At 41.9% G+C, this 24,171-nt stretch overlaps 1 protein-coding gene across 4 annotated transcripts in view; it reads left to right on the forward strand.

Moving 5' to 3' along the window:
* PTPRG (protein tyrosine phosphatase receptor type G) overlaps positions 1 to 24,171 on the forward strand; it is a 766,801-nt gene that overhangs the window by 620,872 nt on the left and 121,758 nt on the right. For all 4 annotated transcript variants that reach the window (XM_002758499.6, XM_002758500.6, XM_008981938.6 and 1 more), the window contains exons 7-8: positions 2,446 to 2,603; positions 13,844 to 14,036. In XM_002758499.6, coding sequence (XP_002758545.3) covers positions 2,446 to 2,603; positions 13,844 to 14,036 — 351 coding nt within the window. The remainder of the gene's footprint in view (positions 1 to 2,445; positions 2,604 to 13,843; positions 14,037 to 24,171) is intronic.

Raw genomic sequence — 24,171 nt, forward strand, 5'->3', positions numbered from 1 at the left:
GCTTTCCCTTTTTATGCTCTTTAAAGCCGTGGCCTCTTCCTAGAGTATGTGTAGATGGGGGCTTGGCTGCCCGGGGTTTGCTTGGGTTGTCTTGTCACTTCCTGTCAGCATACAGCATGCTTAACTGCAACCTTAATATTGGATAGGGCCCTGAGAGGAAAACTCTTCTGATTCAAAAGCCATTTGGCCTGGAAGCCTTGATCCTAAGGCAGGTTGGTGTGCTGTGGTGTAACCCCAGGTTCACCTACAACATGGGGGAGACATGAAGGTAGCAGTTTTGCCGTTGGTGGTGCCAAGCCCTACACACACCCTCTATCGCCTGGGCCTTTGTATTGAGTATTTGCACAGCCCAGGAAGCTCAGAGGCAGCAAGCAAAGGCCAAAATATTTCCTTCTCCTAGCCAAACCAGTCCCCGCCAAGCATGCTTGCAGAGATTTTCCCTGTCATTAGGCTGCTGGTAACCAGGTTTAAATGAAAGCCCAGACTTGCCAGTGGGCGGAGGGGCAATTCTGTTATTTCTAGCCTTCTGTACAACAGAAATTGTTTTTGTAATTTTGATTATGGAACCCTATGATTTGAAGACTTTTGCGTTTATTGGTTAATACTAAATTTTTCTTTTAGAAAAATGAATTGCACACCTCTCTGCGAATCAGCCAAGGTTTCTGAGCCTCACGAGTAACTGTTGTTACTTTGCTGTTCACTAGTGATCTTGAGCTTGGTTATTTAACCTCTCTGTGCCCTGTAAAATGAATATTAGAACGCACATACTTCACTGAGCTGCGAAGTAAGAGAGCATAGTGATGAGAAGAATAAAAGCCTGGATTCTAAACCCAGCTACCTGTTTTTGTATCCCCGCTCTGTAAACTGGGGATAATAATAGGACTAACTTCATGGACTTATTTTAAGCATTAAATAAATTAATCTTTATAAAGCTCTTAGAACAGGGCCTGGCACATATAGTAAGTTCTGTTTAAGTGTTTGCAACATGTAAATACTCAGAATAGTGCCTGGCATATAGGTAAAGCTAAACCAATGTTAAGTCTTCAACTAATCTTTTCCAAAAGGAAATTGCAATTTCGACCATGATATAGTTGATTTCTGTTGGGGTTTCTGCATTATCCCCTAGTTACACAGACTTCTTGAGTCTGGGGATACACAGTTGCCCAAATGCCTGCACTAGTTGTTCTGCATGAAAATGAGAAGAGGAAGGAGGAGGGAGGAGGCTTAGGAAGAGTATTCCTGTAGGCACAGGTGTATCTCTGAAGTCACATGGAACCCTGTCCTGGGGCTCATAGTGGAAGCCATGAAGGAGCTAAGGCACCCCATGAGCAGGACTTCAGTGGTCTTGTTACATCTCTAACAGGGAAGAGGAGAGAATCCCAGATACATATTCAAGTCTAGATCTCTGGAGATACATGGAGAGACTACAACCTTCTCTGACTCATGAAAGAAGCTAGATAGTCTACTGGGCCTCCTTGGGAGAATTATAAGACAGTTCCCTCATCTTCTCTGCAGCACTATTCCTTCTTGTTCCAAGGTCTTGGCTCATGCTGTTTCTACCGCTCACAGTGTTTTTCTTCACCTTTTTGGCCCCCATCCTTCCATTTTCACCTGGCTAATCTCAGTGCCTTCTTTAGCTGAGTCAGAACTGTGTGTAGTCTCTGGTGTCAAGACACGTGGATTCACATCCTGGCTTTGCTTCTTACGAGCTATGTGACCTTGAGCAGACACTAACCCATTCCATGCCTTCCTTTTCTTGTAGATGAATCATGTTATCATTGTCGGGTCTGAACTTAAATGGCATTCCTCCTATTTAAGGGAAGACACCTCCATTTTTGTGAAAAGAATGCTGGTTCTTGGGGCCATTCTTTTTCAGTTTATAGTTGCACCTTGGTTGGGCTTCACATTGATTTGGAGAGGACTTGAGTGAAACCGAGCCAGCTTTGGAATTGCATGTTACTGGTCATTTACGGTTTTCTTTTCATAATGATTCTCTCATTGTGTCCCAAAGTTCATTCCACTGATTATCTGTTCATAGATCTTAGAGAAGAGTTCTATGATGAAACAAGGTTGGGAAGGGGTAGGATAAAGAAAGTCAAGCTCATTTCTTTTCTGTAAGACTTCTCAGAGATTTTGCGATGCTAGAGTATTTTGTCTATTTCCTGGGGGAGGGGGGAGGGACTGTAACGTGCCCCAACCGTGTTCATGGTGGAACCTGCTTTTTATTGAAATATACTGTGGTACTGGTGTCCTCAGAGCACACCCTGGGAAATGCTGCTTTGTTTACTGAGGCTCTCCCACCACCAAATGCTAGTGCTTCTCAGGATATAAACAAACATAAGGCTTGTGATGTGGCACCAGCATGCCGAGGGTGTTGACTGTGTCTGCGGCACGGAATGGCATGACTTATCATTGTGCTTTTCTCTTCCCTTTCTCCCCAAACAGAGAAGGAGACCTTTCTGGATCCTTTCGTCCTCCGGGACCTCCTGCCTGCATCCCTGGGCAGCTATTATCGGTACACAGGTTCTTTGACCACCCCGCCGTGTAGCGAAATAGTGGAGTGGATAGTCTTCCGGAGACCCGTCCCCATCTCTTACCATCAGGTAGCTATTTTGCCTCAAGTGGGGCTTCTGTGTTTCCTTGTTTTGTATTGACATAATGATCCAGCATGACTAGAATATACCAGGAAGGAATTTGTTCTAGATCCTATGCATGTCATTGATTCCTTCAGTCTTTCCAACAAACATGTTTTTGAACCCAAGAACTGCAAGCTATAGAACGTGATTTCTTAGCTGCAAATGAAATTAAGTCACTAAGGAGGATTGCAGGCATGAAATCTGAGTATTATTTAAGTATTCAATCTTGAGGAGGCAATAATAGCTATCCTTGATTATGATGACCTTTTGTGCCAGAAACTCTTCTAAGCTCCCTATATATGTTGACCCATTTCATCTTCATGAATGATACTCTCATGAGTTAGATGCTATTTGTACCCCCATGTTACAGTCTTATGAGGTAGATACTGTTCATACCCCTATTTTATAGAGGAGATCAAGCCACACAGAAGGTAACTTGCCCATGGTCATAAAACTGATAGCCATGCCATGGTCTGATTCCAAAGATCATGCTCTGCCCATAATCCTACCCACAGTTCAGAAGAGAAAGAGATTTGTGGACACAGAGGAAGGAAATAACATATGTTATTGATTGAGTTCTTTCTGTGTGCTACGCACTTTACTCAGCACTTTCCATATATCAACTTAATCAGTGGCAACGCAACATTGAGAGATGGGTATTCACATAGAACATCGTGGGATGGAGAGATTGGGTAACATACCCAAAGATTCACGGTTAACGAATGATGCAGCCAGAAACTAAGCCTACGTTTGCCAGATTCCAAAACCCATGTTCCTGACCACTAAACTGTACTGCCTCCTGATGAGTGTGCCTGAGCACATTTCATGGGACGTCTTGATTTAGGCTGAGCAGTTAACTGTGGGTGGGAACTGGTGAATTGGAGATGGGATTGAGGCAGTGTCAGAGGAAGGAGAACCATCCGGGGAATGCGAGGTCTTTAATTCACCCCATGAGGTTTGAATGGATGGTTGTAGATGATTCTTAGAAGAGACTTGTTAGCTGTACAAAATTCAGCATGGATTGAATTACAAAGAGAGTAAAATTCCTTTTGCATTATTCCAGAAAATAGAGCCAGGAACAATGGGTAGGATTTATAAGACAGTGGATTTTGAATCATTAATCAGGACTTTCCAAATTGGAAGGTACTACAATATCATTCATAGAAATGACCACTTCTCCCAGTCTGATTGTTCTGGTACCAGTTGAGCTTCTGGGTCTTATGTCAGGTATTCCAGTAGGTCGGTATGAATAGACGTTAGCCAACCAACTACTTTGCTGGCTTTGGGTCACATGTCCATCTCTGAGCGAGTCATCAGAGATGCCAGATAGCATCCTGCAACATCCAGCGTTACCACTCAGTGGGTAAATGGGGCAGGTTCCCTACAAGAAGTGGGGGCAGTAGAGACACTATCCCTCTAATCAAGTTAGGTCATGTAAGGCCAGGCTAAACAATTGTATTTGGCCTCCCTGCTGTTTGGCAATCATTTTACTTTGAGATTTTTTTTTTCCTTTTAATCTGACCCTGACAATAAAGAAAGGACTGGTGATTTGGTTTCAGAACAGGATCTGCCAGCCTTAGGGAGATAATGAAATAAGAAATGAGTTTTCTTCCTAACGGTGATGCCAACATTGTTTCATTAAAAAATAAAATAAAACTGCAATGCAAATATTTAGATATGCAGGGTTGGGGAAAGGGATTTTTTTTTCAAGATCTTTTTTTGTTAATTAATAAATACTTTTGTCTTGAAAGATTGAAAGGTTTGTGGCTGGGCTCAGTGCCTCAGGCCTGTAATCCCAGTACTTTGTTAGGATGAAGTGGGAAGAACCCTTGAGCCCAGAAGTTCAAGACCAGCTTTGGCAACATGGCAAGACCCCTCATCTCTACGAAAAAAATTTTTTTAAATTAGCAAGGCATGGTGGCACATGTCTGGTGGTCCCAGCTACATGAGAGGCTGAGAGGGAAGGATCACTTGAGTCTAGGAGGACAAAGCTGCAGTGAACTGTGATTGCGCCACTGCAGTTCAGTGTGGATGACAGAATGAGACTCTGTCTCAAAAAAAAAAAAAAAAAGAAAGAAAAAAACGGTTTGAGATAATGAAGGTAAGAAATACTGATCTGGCTACTTTTTATGTAGAATGCCATGTAAGGAGAGGCAGAGAGTTGAAGCTGATTAGCTGGAGAGAAATAAGGACCATTAACATATGCTGGGTTTCATTATAGCTCCAGATTTGAAACAAAAACCAGAGTTTGGGGCTTGGATGTTTTGCCAAGTGTTTGCCTTTTAGAAGCATTCTGAGCACCATTTTTGTAACTGGGTTTCAGAGAAAGTGTTTTTTTTTTTTTTTAATATCTGTTCACTATGCCACTCTCTGCAACCCATACACTCAAAGAGAAGAAATAATGGAAGATGTTTATTTGCCCTGCAATATATAACTTCTCCATAGGTATTGTGTTTCAAGGAAATAGAAAAGAAATTAATCATATTTGCTTTCCAGGTTCTTTGCTACAAACCATTTTAAGATAATACTTTACTTTGACCAGACACTGCTTCATGTGTCCCTCTGTGTCTCCCAAGGGAGGAAAACAGCTCATATTCATGTGGCCAAACTGGATCCTTGCTGGCTGGCTTTGTGGAGGTCACAGCTGTGTCAGCCCTTGGAAAGGAAAGCATTCACCATCCAAGTATTATCGCTTCAGACCTTCCCATCCTGACCCTGCCAACATTCTTTCTGAAGTTAGCACAGAACGTTCATTTCAGAAAGGCGAACAGCCAGTTCGGAAAAGCCAAGTAGTCAGGAATTCCATGTCTGCCTCTGACAGAGGAAAACATTCCTAGTCCTTCATTCCTCTACTTCTGTATTATTCTCTGTTTTCTTCCCTCTCATCCAACATGGGTGCCTGCACTCAGTGAAAATTCGAGCATGTTCACCACAAAATACAGTGGTTAACACAAAGTGTTAATTTGTCTGATGTGGATTTATTTGAAGCCTTTCAGAGTACATATGGGCAACCACTAATCTTTCCTCTCTTGTTCCCTTTTATGAGTTTAGCTGGACATTCAGATCAGCCCTACCAGCCAGTGCACTTGTACCTCTGGCTTGTGTGATAATCTAGATTAAAATACAGCATTGCTAATGGAACCCCACATTGGCTTGGGATTCCCCACATAGTCAGCTTGGCTTAAGTGGCCCCTCTAAACATCTTCTGAAAATCTCAAGCCAAAATCCTGCCTTGACCGTGTCACCCAAACAAAATGGCAGCACTCTCAGCCCTTGTGTGGGATGTCAGAGGAGCAGAAAACATGTAGATGGTTGCCTGCATCATGTTCATGATCAGTCATAGAAGACAACTATCTTTCAGTCCAGTGAACTAGGATTTGTTTTATTCTAGAATAGTGCTTCTCAGATGATGGTTCTTTGCCAATAGCAACTAACCTAACCCTTCCTTTCCAGGACTGTTAGCATCTTGAAGGTTAAAATAAGGCACTACTTATGATCTTCCCAGCATGAATTTTACTTAAGTGCTTGTAGGGGGTGCTATCAAAAGACAGTAAATAACTCTGACTGCATCTACTTCGTTTACCTTTAGATGTTTGATTTTTTTTTTTCTGACAGTAAGCTGGAGTGAACAGAAACAGTTCAGTTGCATGATCCTTTTTAACCAAAGGTATCTGTCAGAAAGAATAGAGCAGCTCTTTGAAGTTAAGCCCATGTGCTTTGGAGGCAAACTGCCTGGGTTCCATTTATGGCTTCATTCTTTGGCCAAATGACTCAAGTACTGTTTGGTGCCTCGCTTTTCTCATCTGTTACATGATGATGATAATACCCACCTCATGGAGTCACAATAAAGATTAAATGATGGAATATGCGTAAAATTAGTGCCTGGCGTCACAGGAAGTGCTTGGGAGATACCAGGCGTGGTTGTTGTTTGTTGTTACAATGATCACCAAGTCTCTAAAGCAGGACTCTCTGGTTGAAGTAGAACAAGCCTCATCATTTAAAATGTTCTAGTAATCACCTTAATAAATATGAAGAGAAACAAGTGAAATTAATTTTAATAGTATAGTTTATTGAATCCAGTGTATCCAAAATATTATCACTGCAAATGTAGGGCTTGCTATATTTCTAATGGAACAGCCATATGTGGCTACTGGCTGTCGCAGCCGTAAGGTTTATCTCAAGGCCATGACAACTGGTGAGTCACTTAATTCAGAACATTTCTATTTCAACACATGACGTGCAGTGCATGTGAATAAAGAAGGTTTTTAAATGGTGGGGTGAAGATGCCATCATTAATCCAAAAGAGATAGCTTTCTTTGTTAATTATGGTTAAGTCCTTTTCTTTCTGTAAAGCCCTTTCTATAATCACCTTCATGCAGAACAGACTGTAGCCACAGGAGGGACATGGTCTTGCATTTAGCTAGCTGTCCTTAGATTTTATGTTTGAAGCTGTGGTTCAGTAAGTAAAATTTTGGATGCTCCAGGCTACTGGGAATTTAATATTCCATTATCATTGTCTTGCTTAATAATGAGGCAACTCACGCCTGTAATCCCAGCACTTTGGGAGGCCGAGGCAGGTGGATCACGAGGTCAAGAAATCGAGACCATCCTGGTCAACATGGTGAAACCCCGTCTCTACTAAAAATACAAAAAATTAGCTGGGCGCGGTGGTGCGTGCCCTAATCCCAGCTACTCGGGAGGCTGAGGCAGGAGAATTGCCTGAACCCAGGAGGCAGAGGTTGCGGTGAGCCGAGATCGCGCCATTGCACTCCAGCCTGGGTAACAAGAGCGAAACTCCGTCTCAAAAAAAAAAAAAAAATAATAATAATAATGAGGCAACAAACAGGACCAATCCTGTCATGCTTCGATTGTATGGTGAAGCTAAAATAATCTCCATGGTCTTAGGTGAGATTTTCCAGTTCCTAGTTTGTATCCTTAGGTTTCTTACTATGCTAATAATGGACTCTGGTTTTGTTTTATTGCCATTGTATGCCCATCTCTTAAAGTATTGTGCATACCAGTCTTTTAATGGCTCATACTTACATTACTTTTGGTTTTCCCCTCATTTCTCCCTTTCTTTTCTTTTCTTTTTTCTTTTTTTTTTTTTTTTTTGAGACGGAGTTTCACTCTTGTTACCCAGACTGGAGTGCAATGGCGCAATCTCGGCTCACCGCAACCTCCGCCTCCTGGGTTTAAACAATTCTCCTGCCTCAGCCTCCCGAGTAGCTGGGACTACAGGCGCGCACCACCATGCCCAGCTAATTTTTGTATTTTTAGTAGAGACGGGGTTTTACCATGTTGACCAGGATGGTCTCGATCTCTTGACCTCGTGATCCACCAGCCTCGGCCTCCCAAAGTGCTGGGATTACAGGCGTGAACCACCGCGCCCAGCCCATTTCTCCCTTTCATCCACAATGGTGCCCTGCCCAGATCTTGTGGACAGGAGCTCTTGGTGTACACGAATGGCGTGAATAGATTTCAACTTGCTTTTGATTCGAACTGACAGATTAAAAACTAATTATTCTCTATAATACTTTTATAATAAAAACTAAGTTGAAATGATTTATATACACTTCCAGCCAACACATTTGCAATTCAAGGTTAAAATTGTTCTTGAAACTGCACCAGTTAAACTGCAATTACAAATCCCCAAGCAGGGATAAAAGAAAGAAATGTTTTACACGTTCACTTCAGAAGTTTAAGAGTCAATTTAATATCATAGAAATAAAAACTTTCATTTATTTTTACTAAATGATAAAGACTTCATTAGTTGTATTAAAGTCAAGATAAATCCGAGTGTGTTTATTACCCTGCCATGGCAAAGGATCAGGCGAAGAAAAGTGAGGGCTTTGGGAGGTGGACCGCGTTTTCTCCTTGGGCCTGCTGTCTTGCTCTTGCCTCTAAGTTCTTGCTGTGTTGGCCACTGGCAGTTCCTATTCAGAGTGCCGAAGAGTGCAGGTGGTTAGATTTATGTTGCCGATGCAGGGTGCCCTGTGTGGAATGGCTTTGGGGTCAGCTAAAGGGAATTGTTTCAAGACTTCTACTGTCACCACATCCATTTCTCCATGCAGTGTGACTGTTTCAGTGAATAATGCTAAGACCTCTTATGCCTGTGGCATGAAGTAGCTGAGAGCATACAAAATAAGAGTCGCACAGACCTGCTGTTCTAAGCCTTTCGTTCATTTTCACATCGCTATAAAGAACTACCTGAGACTGGGTAATTTATTAGAAAAGAGGTTTAATTGGCTATACAGGAAGCATGACTGGGGAAGCCTCAGGAAACTTACAGTCGTGGCAAAGGGGAACCAGGCATGCCTTACACGGCTAGAGAAGGAAGAAGAAAGAGAAAGGGGAGGTGCTACACATTAAACAGCCAGATCTCATGAGAGCTCACTGTCATGGGAACAGCAAGGGGGAAATCCACCCCCGTGATACAGTCACCTCGCACCAGGCCCCTCCTCCAGCATTGAGGATTGTAATTCCACATGAGATTTGGGTGGGGACACAGATCCAAACTGTATCAGTGATCTTGAGCACGTTACTCAATGTGTCTAATCCCAGCTTTCTTACTAGTCAATAACGCTAATACTGATACCACTATTAATCATAATACCACTAGCCTTATGGGATATCTGCAAATTAAGTGAAAGCACATACCACTGTCAGCACAATGCTTGCGTGTAATAAGCACTCGGTAAATATTAGCTGCTGGTGTTCATGATATAATAAGAGTGTTCTTGTAATGCTACTTAAATGTTATCACTCTAAGCTAAGAAGAAGTTGGAAACCAAAATAATGTCTGTAAAGTACTTAAAGAAGTACCTGGCACATAATAGTTTGGATAAATACAAGGAGGATAAGGAGGGGAAGGTTGATACAGTATTTTACAATTGTTGTAAGCTTAGAGTACAATTGTAGTTACCACATTCCTCATAAGATAATAATGACAGTAGTGATAGTACTTACCAAGCAGCTGCTGTGTGCCAGGAATTACTCCAAATACTTTATATATAACAACTCATTGAATAGTTACAAAAAACACAGGAAGTAGGTAATGCTGTTACCTCCATTGTACAAATAAAGACACTGAGGTACAGAAAGATTAAATAATTTGACCAAGTTCACACATTTAGCAAGTAGGGTTTAAAAACAGGATTTTGAACCCAGGTAGCAGGGGTAAGGGTTTTGAATTTGGAAAATTACGCACAGACCAGATCATAAGGGCCCCGTCATTGAGGCTGGGAAGCTGTTAAAAGGTATTGAACAGAGGTGTGACATGATCTGATACATATTTTTCAAGAATGACTGTTTAGCTGTTAACCAGATCTAGAAAAGTAGAACAGATTAAGCACCGAACATAGGAACTGGTCAAAGGCCCAGAAAGACACAACTTGGTCTTCATGGTTTGTTCTGTGGCTCCAGCATTACTTCCATGTCACACAATTCTAGGGGACACTTTCTCATGGTGGTCTTATAGCACCTTTGGAATCAAACGAAGTGGAGGTCCAAGGCAGGGGTTGGGGTCTAGGGACAGACTGAAGTTGCTGTACAATGATGTATCAGTAGATTTCATCACTGCTCACCTGCCAAAGTGAAAAATGTAGACTCCTCTCATCAATCCAAGGCTCATGGAGGTTTTTAACTCACTGGCCAGGCATGCCACTTACCAAAGAGACAGGCCACTGGTGATTTTCATTTATCTTAGAAAAATGACGGGGTTTTAGTGAATGCCGCCAACACACAGAAGGACATTTGATGAGTGTGCTAAGCTTGTCCTCCTTTCCCTGTTTCGTGTGACTGTCAAGCGCAGCCGTGATCCAGTTGACAATATAATATCATTCAGGTCATCAGTTCACTCTCAGAACCATCACATCCTTTCTTCAAAATCTTGGGGCAAGTTGAGTTAATAACAAGGAAGCTGCCATGCTTTTAAGCCATAGCATGTCATTAAGCTGTAAGAGCAATTTAAGTGAAAGCATTTTTGTGTTAAATTCAGAATCTGCCTCCTTTTTACAGTTATGTGACTTGTTCTTTCCTGAGGCTTCAGAAATAAACTTTTTAGGAGAATTTTCGCTAATTATTCGCTAGAATGCTGGCGGTGAAAGAAGCAAGCATTCTAGCGAATAAACCAACTTCAGAGTCGTACTGCTGAGACAGTTTTCCAGGCCCTTCTTTTCTGGCATTTCAGAGATTAAACTATTTCGGGACAGATGGCTGTCTTTTCCAGAAAATTTCCAGTCTAATTCACGACGTATGGCAGCCCGATCCCGTTTCTTTAAAAAATCATCATGAAAGTTAAGGAATGTCTCCTGTCTATTCAACTCATGTCTCTAAGGCTTTAATTTAAGCCAGTTTCCTTTGTTTGGTCTTCTCTGGACATGGAGAAGAGCTAGTCAGCATCTTCCACGTATGAGGGGCTTTAATCAAATTACTCCTTACCTGCCTTTTCTCCAGGCTAAACAATTCCACATTCTTTAACCTTTCCTCACAGGATTTATTCTCCATCTTTTTAATCATTTTGATTAGTCTTTTTCTGGGCTGTCTCCAGAGGGTCTTTGTTAATACTTCTCATATAATTTTAAGAAGTTATTTTCTCGGAGAAAATCAGAAACCTGCTCTCCCATTTGATGCACTAAGTTCTGACTTTGGTAATCCTGTCAAATGAGTTCATGTCAGCAGGTGGAGGTGATTTTTCAACATCTGTAGTTGTCTTCATTTGAGTGGCTTACAGTTGGACAAAGTAATCAGTCAGTTCAATTTTCCTAATTTTTCCGTCATGACTTGCTTTTCCCTCTTTGTGGTATATAAAGAAGGAATAAGAGAAAGAAGGGAAAGGCAGGCAGATTCAACCTAGAGACCCTATGAGTTGTTACGGGAAGTAAAGCAACTCGTGGAGAATTGAAGTAACACAAGAGAAACAGGCTGCTTCGGCTTTTAGGCTGCTTGTGAATCTGTCCTGGTTCTTTGTAAAAGGCAGAAAAAGTTCCATGGTTTATTATCATTTTACGTAAGCTGTGCAATTGGAGGGGAGGTGGAATGACATGTGAATCTGTATACTTAAATGATTTTGAATGGCTAATATCACCTCGATTCATCGCCTTCTCATGCAAAGAGAGGGCACACTGTTTGGAAGCAGGTCCTTTTCTGTGTCATTCTCTGAGGCTGTTTGGGAAACAGTGGAGGTTAGTTCCAGGCTTCAGGATGACCACCTAGAATTTGCAGAAACCCAGCTAGTGATTTTCCGTACTTATTTTCCACATTGGTGTTAACTGCCTTCTGGTTCCCCAAAGTTTAGACAGACACTCAGTGCACAGAAAGCATCTTTCCAGCACCATTCCACCATTTCTCCTGCAGAAAACACTCTTATTTGGCACCGGAGGATCCAGATGGGCCAGAAACAGTTCATTCAGCTTTTCTCTTCATTCTATTTTCTTCTCCTATTAGTATTTTCGGTGGCTGCATATTTCAAATTATAGTTCATTTTTTTTTTTTTTTTTTGGTAACAAGAATAACTTTGTGGCCCGTTGAGGACAAGTCTCTGTCACTCAGTCGCTGTTCCATTCCTCATATGTAATAGAATTACTTTTTTTATTTAAAAAAAATGTATTTTTTTTTTTTTGAGACAGAGTATCACTCTATCTCCTAGGCTGGAGTGCAGTGGCACAATCTCTGCTCACTGCAGCCCCTACCTCCCAAGTTCAAGCAATTCTTGTGCCTCAGCCTCCCAAGTAGCTGGAATTACAGGTGTGCGTCATCATGCCTAGATGATTTTTGTATTTTTAGTAGAGACAGCGTTTTACCATGTTGGCCAGGCTGGTTTCAAACTCCTGACCTCAGGTTATCTGCCCACCTTGGCCGCCCAAAGGGCTGGGATTTGAGGAATGAGCCACCAGTCCCGGCCAGAATTACCTTTTTTAATGATCACAATGTTGAGGGCCACAAAAAAAAAAAAAAAGTCCCTTTTTTGTTTTGTTCTGTTTTTGAGACAGGGTCTCACTGTCACCCAGGCTGGAGTGCAGTGGTGCAATCATAGCTCACTGCAGCCAGTAACTCCCAGCCTCAAGCAACCACCTCATCTCAGCCTCCCAAGAAGCTGTGAATACAGACATACACCACCACACCCAGCTAATTTTTGTATTTTTTATAGAGTCAGGGTCTCACTGTGTTGTCTGGGCTAGTCTCGAACTCCTGGGTTCAAGCGATCTTCCGCCTCAGCCTCCCAAAGTGTTGTGATTATATGCGTGAGTCACCACACCTGGCCTAAGAATCCCTTTTGATAATACAAATAATGATTTGGACATCCTAATTTTTTCCCTTTACTTTCCATAAAAGTTAGATCAGCAGTCTTGTGTGAGATGTTTCTTAATAATATTAACAGTAATGATAGTAGCTAACCTTAATTGAGGACTGTGTACTAACTGTGTGCTAAGCAATTGACATCAATTTTAATACTCATGTTTTGCAGTTGTGGAAACTTGAGTTACAGAAAACTTGAATCGTTTGTCCCTGATTCCCCGTCTGGTAAATGTTGAACCTAGGCAGTTTGACTTGTAAGACACACATGTAGTGACATGGTGACTTTGCCAAAGTTGATCGCTAGTATGTCTGAAGATGCCAAGAATTAAATCCTTAATATTTATGAAGCTCTTATGATATTCTAGGAACTGTTCTAAGCACTGTACTTGGATTAAACATTTTGTCAGCACTTAATGTTGACATAATTCCTTTTGGGTAAATAGTGTTATGATTATCATCATTTTATTGAGGAAAAATGGTGGCTCAGGGTAAGTAGGGTGTTGAGGTCACAGATTGGGTAGGAAGGGAGCTAGAATTCATACCCAGGCAGTCTTGCTCTGTGATGTACCAGTATCACCCTGACCCTGTGTTTCTTCCTAGAATGCTAAAGGCCTTTCCAGCCGGGCACTGAAGAAAGACTGGGACTCTCAGGGGAGGCACAAACTCAGAGCGTGGTGCAGCCCTCAAATGAACTGTTCTCCTGGTTAGTTGGCAGGACAGAAACCATAGCCAGATGAGCCTGTTGGCAGTGTTTCCAGCAGGCAGCCGCGGGTCCTGCTGGGTTTAGCAGCCCCAGCATTGGGCAATTTCTACCATTTCCTGCTCTTATCACCCTTACCCGCTTTGGACCAAATAGCTTTTCTAATTGATGTGTCCTTTTTTTTCCCTTCCCTCTCTCCTTCTCTGTTCAGCTCGAGGCTTTTTATTCCATCTTCACCACGGAGCAGCAAGACCATGTCAAGTCAGTGGAGTATCTGAGAAATAACTTTCGACCTCAACAGGGTCTGCATGACAGGGTGGTGTCCAAGTCTGCCGTCCGTGACGCCTGGAACCACGACATGACAGACTTCTTGGAAAACCCACTGGGGACAGAAGCCTCTAAAGGTATATTTGGATTAAGTGCCTTGCCTAGAGGAAGATTCCTTATCATAAATTACTTTAAATTAAAAGAAATTCAAAGCCAGCTAGGAATTGGAACTTGGTGTTAAATGTATATGCTTCTCTGCTAAAAGGAACTTGTCTGACTGAAAAATAGTAGCAGTTGTGGGAATAACTTCTGTTAAACAGATATGATAGAAATTGTCCTTTTGGCCAATAATAGGTCATTCTGTCTGCATTTCTGCCTTGTAACTTCCAAACTTGCTAGCAGTGTCTAGAGAAAGCTTTCTGAAAAGTGTCTTACTTTTTACATGTTTCCCTGTTGATCAGGAGTTTACCTCTGAGCTCAGACATCTGTGAAACCGGAGAGTTCCCTGACTCTCCCTTCCAAGGACCTGCAACAGGAGTGTGGCTCCATCTGTTCAATCACCATTCCCTACTCAAATACCGTATGGGAGGGGGAGCACAGAGACGGGCAGACGCAGGAGCCAGGGCGAGTGCCTTGGGACTCTGGCACTAGGGTTGTATATCTGTGACTCCTGAAGGCCCAAGTGGGCATGTGTTACAGTGGGCTCTTTCAGCCTTGCTGTTGTCTGTGGACAGCTTAAGTGTTAACCACCAGCTCAATGACCTCTTGGTACCTAGGTCCTTGTCTGGCATCCAGGAAGAATCAGGTTGCACATGGACTTGAAGGATGAATGTGGTGGTTTTATTGAGTGGTGGAGGTGGCCCTCAGTAGGATGTGTGGGGAGTTGGAAGGGGTATAAAGTGGGACAATGATGGAGTTTGCCCATTCAGTGGCCGATCTCCTCTCTGATTGTCCCTAGTCAAACTCCTCTTGATATTCAGATGCTGCTTCTCTTTTCCCTGTTATGCCATTCTACTGTTCTTCTACTCTTCTGTTCATTCCCCTTGTCTGCTTCTCGAGCCTGGGGTGTGGGGTTTATATGGATGCAGGATAGGGGGGCATGGAGGGCCAAAAGGCAACTTTGGGGCACGAAGACAGGAATATCTGTTTTCACTTTGGACCAAGGGTTTCCAGGCTTGAGGGTGGGGCCTTTGCTGGGGAACCGCCCTCTTCTACCCAGTATTTCCCCATCTCTGTCCATATCACCAGGACCTTTGAATTGGTCCCAATATCCAGTATATTACAGTCTTACTACCATCCACCCCGGGCAAGAACTCCCACTCCAGCCTCATCCCCTACTGGAAATAACTTGTTTTTTTTTTTTAAACCTATTATTTAACAGTTTAGTCCTTGTATCTGATAAACATAAGTTTATCATTTTCAGGCATCTCAGTCTTTTCCATTTCTACTTTCTCATGTGAAATGAATACTAATTTCTCTCCCAGGAAACTAAACTGTCTGGTTCGATCCTCACCCTCCTCTCAGGCTCTGGGATTTGTCATAATTGTGACACAGCTCCGGAAATGCTGAGGTGAGCAAGGCTTATCAAAGCCCTATTACTTGGAAAGGAGGAAGGAAAAAGAAGGAATTCTCTTTTGGTGTGAAAAGGGATGTTTCCCAACCCAGTGCTCTCCTTATTCAAAATTATGAGCTTGCATAATAAAGGGAGAGCTTATGTCATTTGTCAACACTAGAAGTAGACTGGGCTATTGTTAGGTACTTTATGTGGGGAGGTTTTCTTTCAAGAGTGTCCTCACCCCCAACAAAAGGGACCAGCTTGTTGGCATATGGACTTTGTAGGAACAGGGGGAATGAGATTCTGTTCCACAAGTAACTGCAGTGACATGCACTTTGATTGATGATAAGAATGAGCCCATTTTCTAGGCTCACGTTTGTGAAAAGGAGCTAAAAGAAGAGGAGAGGGAGTTTAAGAATGTGATCATTTCCTTCCTGTCTGTGTGATTTTGTTTGAGGTTAGTGAAGAGAAATGAGTCAGGCCAGGTACCCTTGAGAAATGCTTGAGGTTCAAGTAATTTGGGGACAATAGTTTGTCAAGGGCATCATTCTCTGGGAACAATGGGAGAATTAAGAAGCTCCCAAACCTGTGAAATACCTTAGGTTGGGCTGCCATGGGAAACGTCACATGAGCTAATTTTTTTTTTAACCTAAAAAAATAAAATAACCTAACTAGAAAGCTTTCTCCCAAGAGAAAGAGGAAAAGCAGGTCTCCTGGGGTTTTGTGAGAGTTATATGTAGAGTTACATGGATTGTGGGGTTGAGGAATTCATATCACAAGTGAGTGCAAGATCTGGTAGCTTGGAATTGTTGAGATGGTGACAGATACAAAGCTCTTTCCTGAAAAATGGGCCGAGCATATGATGTATCAGCTGTTCGGTGAAAATGCATGGCTTTTATTAGCCAAGAGAGCTAGGGAAGATAATGGTCTCATTGTGTTACATTGTCAAAGTGGGCAAGATCTTCCACTGAACAGGCCTTCTCTGAATCTGACAACCACGGAACCATCCTTTAATCTGGCAAATGCATTCTTCATTCTACTAGGTTTGTTTCAATTACCATAGTGCTCATTGCTGACTCTTTAAGACATGGGAATATTAGAATGTTTTCTTCATCCCCCTTCCTAGTCACTCTCTGTTCCCGAGGGTAACCACTTGAAAAATGCACTTTGCCTGTTTAATAAATTTTATAGAGATAGCATCGTTCAGTATGTCCTGTTTAGTGTCTTGCTTATTTTGCTCTGCAGAGATTTTAAGCATCCTCTCTGTTGCCTGTAGTAGTTGGTTCTTGCGTGATTATACCTGAATATATTTGTCCATTTTAGTATACATGAATATGTAGAATATTTTCAAGTTTTAGAGATTATGAAAATTCTTGAACCTGCCATGAATACATGGGTATATCTCTATCGGGTGTACACCCAGGAGTAAAATGGCTACATCCAAGTAAACATATTTTCGGGTTTGGTTAGTGACTGCCAAATGGCTTCCCACAGTGATTGTATGTACCACTTTTTACTTCTGCCAGCAGTTTAGGAAATTTTCCTATTTTTACAGCATTTTTTAAAGGCTTAATTTACCCATAATATACAGCTATGGTAAAAGTATAATTTGATAATTTTTAGTAAATTTATACTTGTGCAGCCATCACTGCAGTCTGGTTTTAGAACATTTTCATCACCACAGAAAGTTCCTTCCTGCCCATTTGCAGTCAGTTATTTCTCCTGCCCTCAATCCCAGGCAACCTCAGGTCTTGTTTTGCCTTTCACTTGGTGTTAATGATTTTAACATTTATCCATGTTTGGTATGTGTCAGGAGGTTATTTTTTTTATTGCTGAATAGTGTCTCGGCTTTATTGAGATTTAATTCACATACCATGAAATTCATTCTTTTAAAGTGTACACATCAATGGTTTGTTTGTTTTGTTTTGGAGACAGAATCTTGCTCCTGTTACCCAGGCTGGAGGGCAGTGGCATGATCTCAGCTCACTTCAGTCTCTGCCTCCCGGGTTCAAGCGATTCTCCTGCCTCAGCCTCCCGAGGAGCTGGGATTGGAGATATCCACCACCACGCCCAGCTAATTTTTGTATTTTTAGTAAAGATGGGGTTTTGCCATGTTGGCCAGGCTGGTCTCAAACCTCTGAGCTCATGATCCACCCAATTCAGTCTCCCAAACTGCTGGGATTACAGGCATGAGCCGCTGCGCCCGGCCCCATCAGTGGTTTTTACTGTAGTCACAAAATCATGCAACCATCGCTACCATCTATTTCTTGAACATTTTCATCACCCCAAAAAGAAACTCCATCTGTAGCAATCATTCCCATTCTCCTTCCCTTCTTCTGCTAGGTCCCTCCTTCCCTCTCTCCAGGGCTAGGCAACCACTAATGTACTTTTTGTCTCTATCGATTTGTTATTCTGGACATTTTATATAAATGGATCATATAATATATGACTTTTGTCTCAGGCTTCTTTCACTTAGCATAATACTTTTAAGGTTCATCTGTATTGGATCATGTATTCGAATTTAATTCTATTTTATGGCCAAGTAATATAGCACATAATATGTGGAGGTGCCATATTTTGTTTATCCAATTATCAGTTAATGGACATTGAGTTTTTTCCACCTGTTGGCTGTTATGAATAATGCTTCTGTGAATATCCATGTCCAAGTTTTTGTGTAAATATGTGTTTTCAAGTCTTTTAGATGTGAACCTAGGAGTAGCATTGCTGGATCATATGGTAACTTTCTGTTCACAGTTTTGAGGAACTACCTATTTTCCAAAGTGGTGGCACCAGTTTGCATTCACATCAACAGTGTGTAAGGGTTTCAGTTTCTCCATATCCTCACCAACAGTTGTTATTGTGCATCTCTTCTTTTCACCAACCTAGTAAATATGATGAGGTTGTTTCTCTTATAGTTCTGATTTCCATCTCCCTATTGATTGATGATCTCCCTGTTTGTTTCTAAAGGTACATGTCATGGAACCATAGCCCACATGACCAAATGTTCCTTTTTTTTCCCCCTAAGAAGACTCAGGTAATTCAGCAGCACTATAGGCCAAAAGATGCTGACACATTATCGGACAGCCTGGAGGGCTTAGATTATTGACCTTAGAGATGTAAGCAGGAAAGAGCCAAAGCAAGGAACAAGTCCTCTTCCTTCCTCTACTCTTCTGCAAAAAACGTTTTAAAAAGAGAAGGAGTGGTGTCCTGTAATCTTCAGGTAATTCAAAAAGAGCAAAGCCTGCCTGGTTGGTATGCTCTATCTGATCATTATTGGAAGCTTTCAATGCCCAGGAAAGTGAGTATGTTTTATGCATTTATCAGGCTGTTGTCACAGAAGAGGGAAAAATAAATTAATTACATAAGGCAGGAGTCACATAACTTTTTTGGTTAAGGGCCAGATAGTAAATGTTTTTGGCTTTGTGGGCCACATGGTCTCTGTTGCATCCTGGGTATTTGTGGGACATTGGTTCCAGGACCCCTACGGATACCAATATCCTTGGATGCTCAAGTCCCTTAAATAAAAAGCTGTTTTATTTGCATGTAACCTAAACACATCAACCAGTATACTTTAAAACATTTCTAGAGTACTTTTAATATTAATACAATGTAAATGCCATGTAAATAGTTGTTTACTGGTTTTTATTTGTACTATTTTTTATTCTTATATTGCTGTTTTTTTATTGGCTTTTTTTTTCCTTTCAAATATTTTTGATCTGTGGTTGGTTGAATCCATGCATGCAGAACCCGTGGATACAGGTGCCAGCTGCACTCAATTCTACCAGTATTGCAGGAAGGCAGCTGCAGATGATATGTAAATGAATGTAGAAAATGTCTTGCAGTAAAACTTTATTTACAAAAAAAGGTGGCAGTCCAGATTTGGCCTTGGGACTGTAGTTTACTGAGCCCCACTCTAGGGAATAGCTTAAACTAAGTTGGAGAAACCTAAATGGGGAAATCATAGGCTTGTTGTAAGAAAAATATTTTCTGTCTTCAAGGTGGTGGCGGCCCTGACTTTGAATTTGTTGGATCTGTGTTTTCATTCCACTGAAAGACCCTAGGACCAACTAGAGATTTATTCACATGGGGACCACCCACTTACCAATTCATTTTAACACCCAGTCACCTTTTACATCAGAGGGGTAACCAGAGCCTCAATTGACCGAATATAGCTCCCTGCCTTCGCTGTTCCCCTGGCTGTGATCGTGAACTTGAGCAGCCAGTGGTGGGGACCTGTGTTCATGCACCTGTATTTTGTCAGGATGATTGGACCTCCTGGAATAAAGAATATAGAATCCAGCCTTTCAGTGCCAAGCACAAGAGGCAAGGCCCCCACTTAAGACAAGAAAGGAATAGGGGAAAAGTCATCTTAATATTGTATTGTTGCCGAAGAAAGACTTAAATACGGATGTCATCCATAAAAAATATAAAGCTTTAGTTCCAGTAAATGGAAACAATATTTAGGCTTGCTGGATTGTTCAAGGGACATCTGATTTGCCACTCTGCCCTTTGTCGGTAAATAACTTGGACAGACTTTAGGATTTAATGGGCTGTCATTTCAGTTATTCTACAACACATCCCGGGCACAGGGAAGAGCATTCGGTGATTAAGTGCTGAATACTCTCTATTGTGAAGACTTTTGGAACAGTGAACAGAGAAAAATAACTTTCCTTCCAACAACATGAAACATATGGTTTATTAATTTAACCAAACCTGTTTAAACCACAGTGGAATCAAAACTACTTGATCTGATAATTTGATTTGATGGCTTAATTAAAATGACACTGTATAATGTGATAAAAGCAAAGGAAATGGAGAGGATGCCAGGCTGCCTGTGTACCCTCTGAGCTCCTAAGCCAATGTCATGTGGGGTTTTTTTGGTGAATGTTTTTTGCCTCTGCTGATGGAGGGATCTCTTTTTTAGCGATGCTTTCAATGCTAAACATTGCTTCCTGTTTTGGTTAAAAGCAGTTTTAAAGGACATATGCCACTGTGCAAGAATGCCTGAGTAACTAGCCTATTTAAAAATCAGTACATTGAGAAAGAGGGTCTCATTTTCTATTCAAATTAGCAAACAAAGAAGTAAATCCATGATTGCTTTAAAAAGGACTTTGACATTGAAATCATGGTTTTCTGCTATTTGGGGAGAAAATATTAATGTTGTTCTATTTTCATTTTAATCATTTCTACTCACTAGATTAATGAGCTTGAATTACTTATCTTATTAAAAGAAGCTCTGAGATGAACACTTAATGCCTTTGTAGGCAGCTGCCCTCCCAGAAACTTCCAAAAAGTTATCTTGTTACCAGCAGAAACTTTCAGCATAGGAAAGTGCTAAGAAAAACACATTTTTCATGCAGGCCCCATGTAGAGTTTTTAACCACCTTCTTTCAAAAATAACTTTGATGTGTCGTTCTTTTTTAACCTTGCGTGTTTAAAAAAGAAGACCAAAAAAAAAAAAAAAAAAAAATGCAGGTCTGTTTCAAGACCCTTGGAACATTCTGGACTCTCATAGTTTTGAAGGTCCTGCCATGTTATTTTTAAATGCTCAGACATTTCATGATCACTGTAAGTTTATGTAAATATAAATAGTCAGTGAATGAAAAGCGAATCCTGGCGGAGGATTAAGTTGCATTTGATTGGTTGATGTAATATTGTATTCTTTAGACTTTTATTTTAATATTAAATATTTTGTTTCAATTGTTGTAGCTAGTAAATTTTTTTTCATGTGTCAGACAGTTTTGTATAGCTTTGAAAAGCTTATTGACTCTAGGAGTTGTACCTGAAATACTTGTGGCCAGAAAGGCTAGCAAGAGAGCTGATACCATGGTACCCGCCAGTAGTTCCAGCTTCTTGGAAGGTGGAGGCGAGAGGATCACTTGCGTCCAGGAGTTTGAGGCCAGCCTGGGCAACACAGTGAACCAACATCTCTTAAAAATAAAAGAGAAAGTGTAGGAAGAGGTTTTTGTGTGCCAGATGCTCTGCTAGCATTTTCTAGTCATAGATGTTTTAATTAATCCTCAAAACAACCTCTGCCAGGATTTGCTTTTCATTCATTGAATATTTATTGAACATCAACTACGAACAAGTTCTAGGCACTAGAAATAAAGGTGAACAAGGGATGGTCCTTGATCATGGAGTTTACATTCTAGAAAGGAGAAATACACAAGTCAGATAATGATAGACTTCAGCGTTGTTCAAAAGGGAATCAAATCAAGTCCTGTGCTAAGAGCAGGGGAGTGAGGTGAGGTAATGGGGAGGAGCCCTTGGGATAAGGCAGGTGAGGATAAGGAGCCAGCCTGCAGAGATCTGGAGAAGAAGGTCATTTGCAAGGGCCCTGAGGCATGGGATCCAGCCTAGAGCGAGGTAAACAAAGGGGAAGCAAGATCAGAGAAAAGCAGCAGCAGAAGTAGGTAAGAGAAACTCTGGCAGAGACTTCTCTTGGGGAAGAGTTAAGATTGTTAGGAGTTAAGATCTTACAGCAGTGGGAAGCCTCTGGAGGGTTTTAAGCAGCGCCCTGGAATCATCAGAACAGTCTATAAACCCACCACTCTGGCTGTTGTGTGGAGAACGCTTGCAGAGGACTTTCATTGGCGTCTACAGGACCTGCAAGAGACTGATAGAAATAGCACAGGTTGGATGAGGATGATCATAGTAAAGACAAGTGATCAGTCAGGGGTGGACTTTGGAGGAGGGCTTTGGGAATTTACTAACAGTTTAGATGGAGGGAGGGATGGGGTGAGCAAGGAGAGAAATTGAGTTTTTATTGTTTCTCTTTAACAAGTGAAGGGTCTAACTTTCAGAGAGGGTAGGGGAATCATTCAAAGTCCCTCAGCCAGGAAGCGGTAGAGCTCAGATGTGAACCAAGATCCTCTTATGTCCAAATACAGTATTGTTTCCATCGTCCAAGGGACCGCCATCTTCCACAAGAATCCACAAGTGGTGGCCTCTGTGTTGTGGATGTTCTCAGATGACTTGAGTAACACAGACTATTACTCCTTCTCTGAATGAAGGAGCTTGAACACTAAACATATTTGTAGGAATCAGGTGCTCTTACCTTCCCGAAAGTAATCACTGGGCTCAGTCTTTATCTGCTTGGCTTTTATCTATTTTGTCAGGTTATCTTGGGTGCTCAGGACATAGGGTACTGAGGCCCTGGTCACAGGGTCTGTCCTGGGAGTCCTACACCCACTCGATCTGCACTGTGGGACCATTTAGGCAGAAGATCTTGTGCGTCCTTGGATCAGGAGGGCCTAACACAGTACCTGGTACATAGTAGGTACACAGTCAATGCTAAGTGGATGAATGAACAAATAATAAGACAGGATAAGGCAGTGTTAGAATACAGACTTGGGATTCATGCAAACCTAGACTGAAATCCTAGGAGCCATTCATTCCTTTGTGACCTTGCTTCAGTTATTATCTAAGTTTCCATTTCTTTGCCTCTAAAACAGAGATAATAAGGCAGACCAGCCCAGTGGCTCATGCCTGTAATCCCAACACTTTGGGAGGCCAAGGCAGGAGGATCACTTGAGACCAGCAGTTCCTGACCAGCTTGGGCAACAGTAAGACCCCAAGTAAGACCCCATCTCTATAAAAAAAAAAAATTCTTTTTACATTAGCTGGGCAGGGAAGCACACACATGTAGTCCCCAAACTACTCAAGAGGCTGAGGCAGGAAGATCACGTGAGCCCAGGAGGTTGAGGCTGTAGTTAGCCATGATCATGCCCACTGCACTCCAGCCTGGGTGACACAGTGAGACCCTGTATCAAAAAATAATAATAACATAGAGATAATCACACACTCTCTTCCTCAGCCAGTGGCCTTTTAAATGAGACTCATAGTGTGGGATCTTGGACATGGAAATTACTCTGCAAATAACTGTGTCTTCTTATCTGTCGGTCAGCAGTAGCTTCTTTGTATGCCCAAGATAACCTGTTACATGTCACATGATCATTGGAGAATGTATTTCAGAATAAGGATGCCATGCCCTCTTCCTGTTAGAAGTGTGAAGCCAGGATGTTTGAACTTGTTGAAACCTTTCTAATGAAATGTATAATCCTTAAGGTCATCCAAACATCACGTCCTGTCCCCCTCCTCAGCCTCATCTTGTACTTTCCTTTCCTTGGCATCCTACACTTCAGTCCAGCAGCCATTCTTCATCCCAGCAGGCTGTTCCCTCTGCCTGGAAGGCCCTCGTGCCACCTCTGAACCTAATTGACCCCTCCTTAGCTTTCATAACTCAGCTCAAGAGTCCCTTCCCCCAGGAAGTGTCCTGACTGCCTTGACCCAGACACTTGTTTCAAGGTACCAGTACCTTTCCCTTATAGCACTTGCCACAGTTGGATTTTTACATCCAATTATGTGATATGTGATTTTTTCCCCCTAATAGCTATCTCTCCCACTACCCCGTAAGCTCCATGAGGGGTGAGACTGTTTTCCTTTTCTCTATTTTTATTGGAGAGAGGGCACTATGATCACTATTGACTCCTCAGTGAATATTAGATTGGGTGGGTGGGTGGATTGATGGATGGATGGATGAAAATGTAGATCCATGAATGGATAAGAGGATGGGTGGATGCATGGATCCAAAATGAATGGAAGGGAGGATGGATAGGTGGGTGGGTGGATGGTTGGTTGGACAGACAGATGGATGGATGGACGGACGGACGGACGGACGGGTGGATGGATGGATGGATGGATGGATGGATGGATGG

This window comes from Callithrix jacchus, chromosome 15, assembly GCF_049354715.1.
Source record: "Callithrix jacchus isolate 240 chromosome 15, calJac240_pri, whole genome shotgun sequence".
Classification (NCBI taxonomy): Eukaryota; Metazoa; Chordata; class Mammalia; order Primates; family Cebidae; genus Callithrix; species Callithrix jacchus.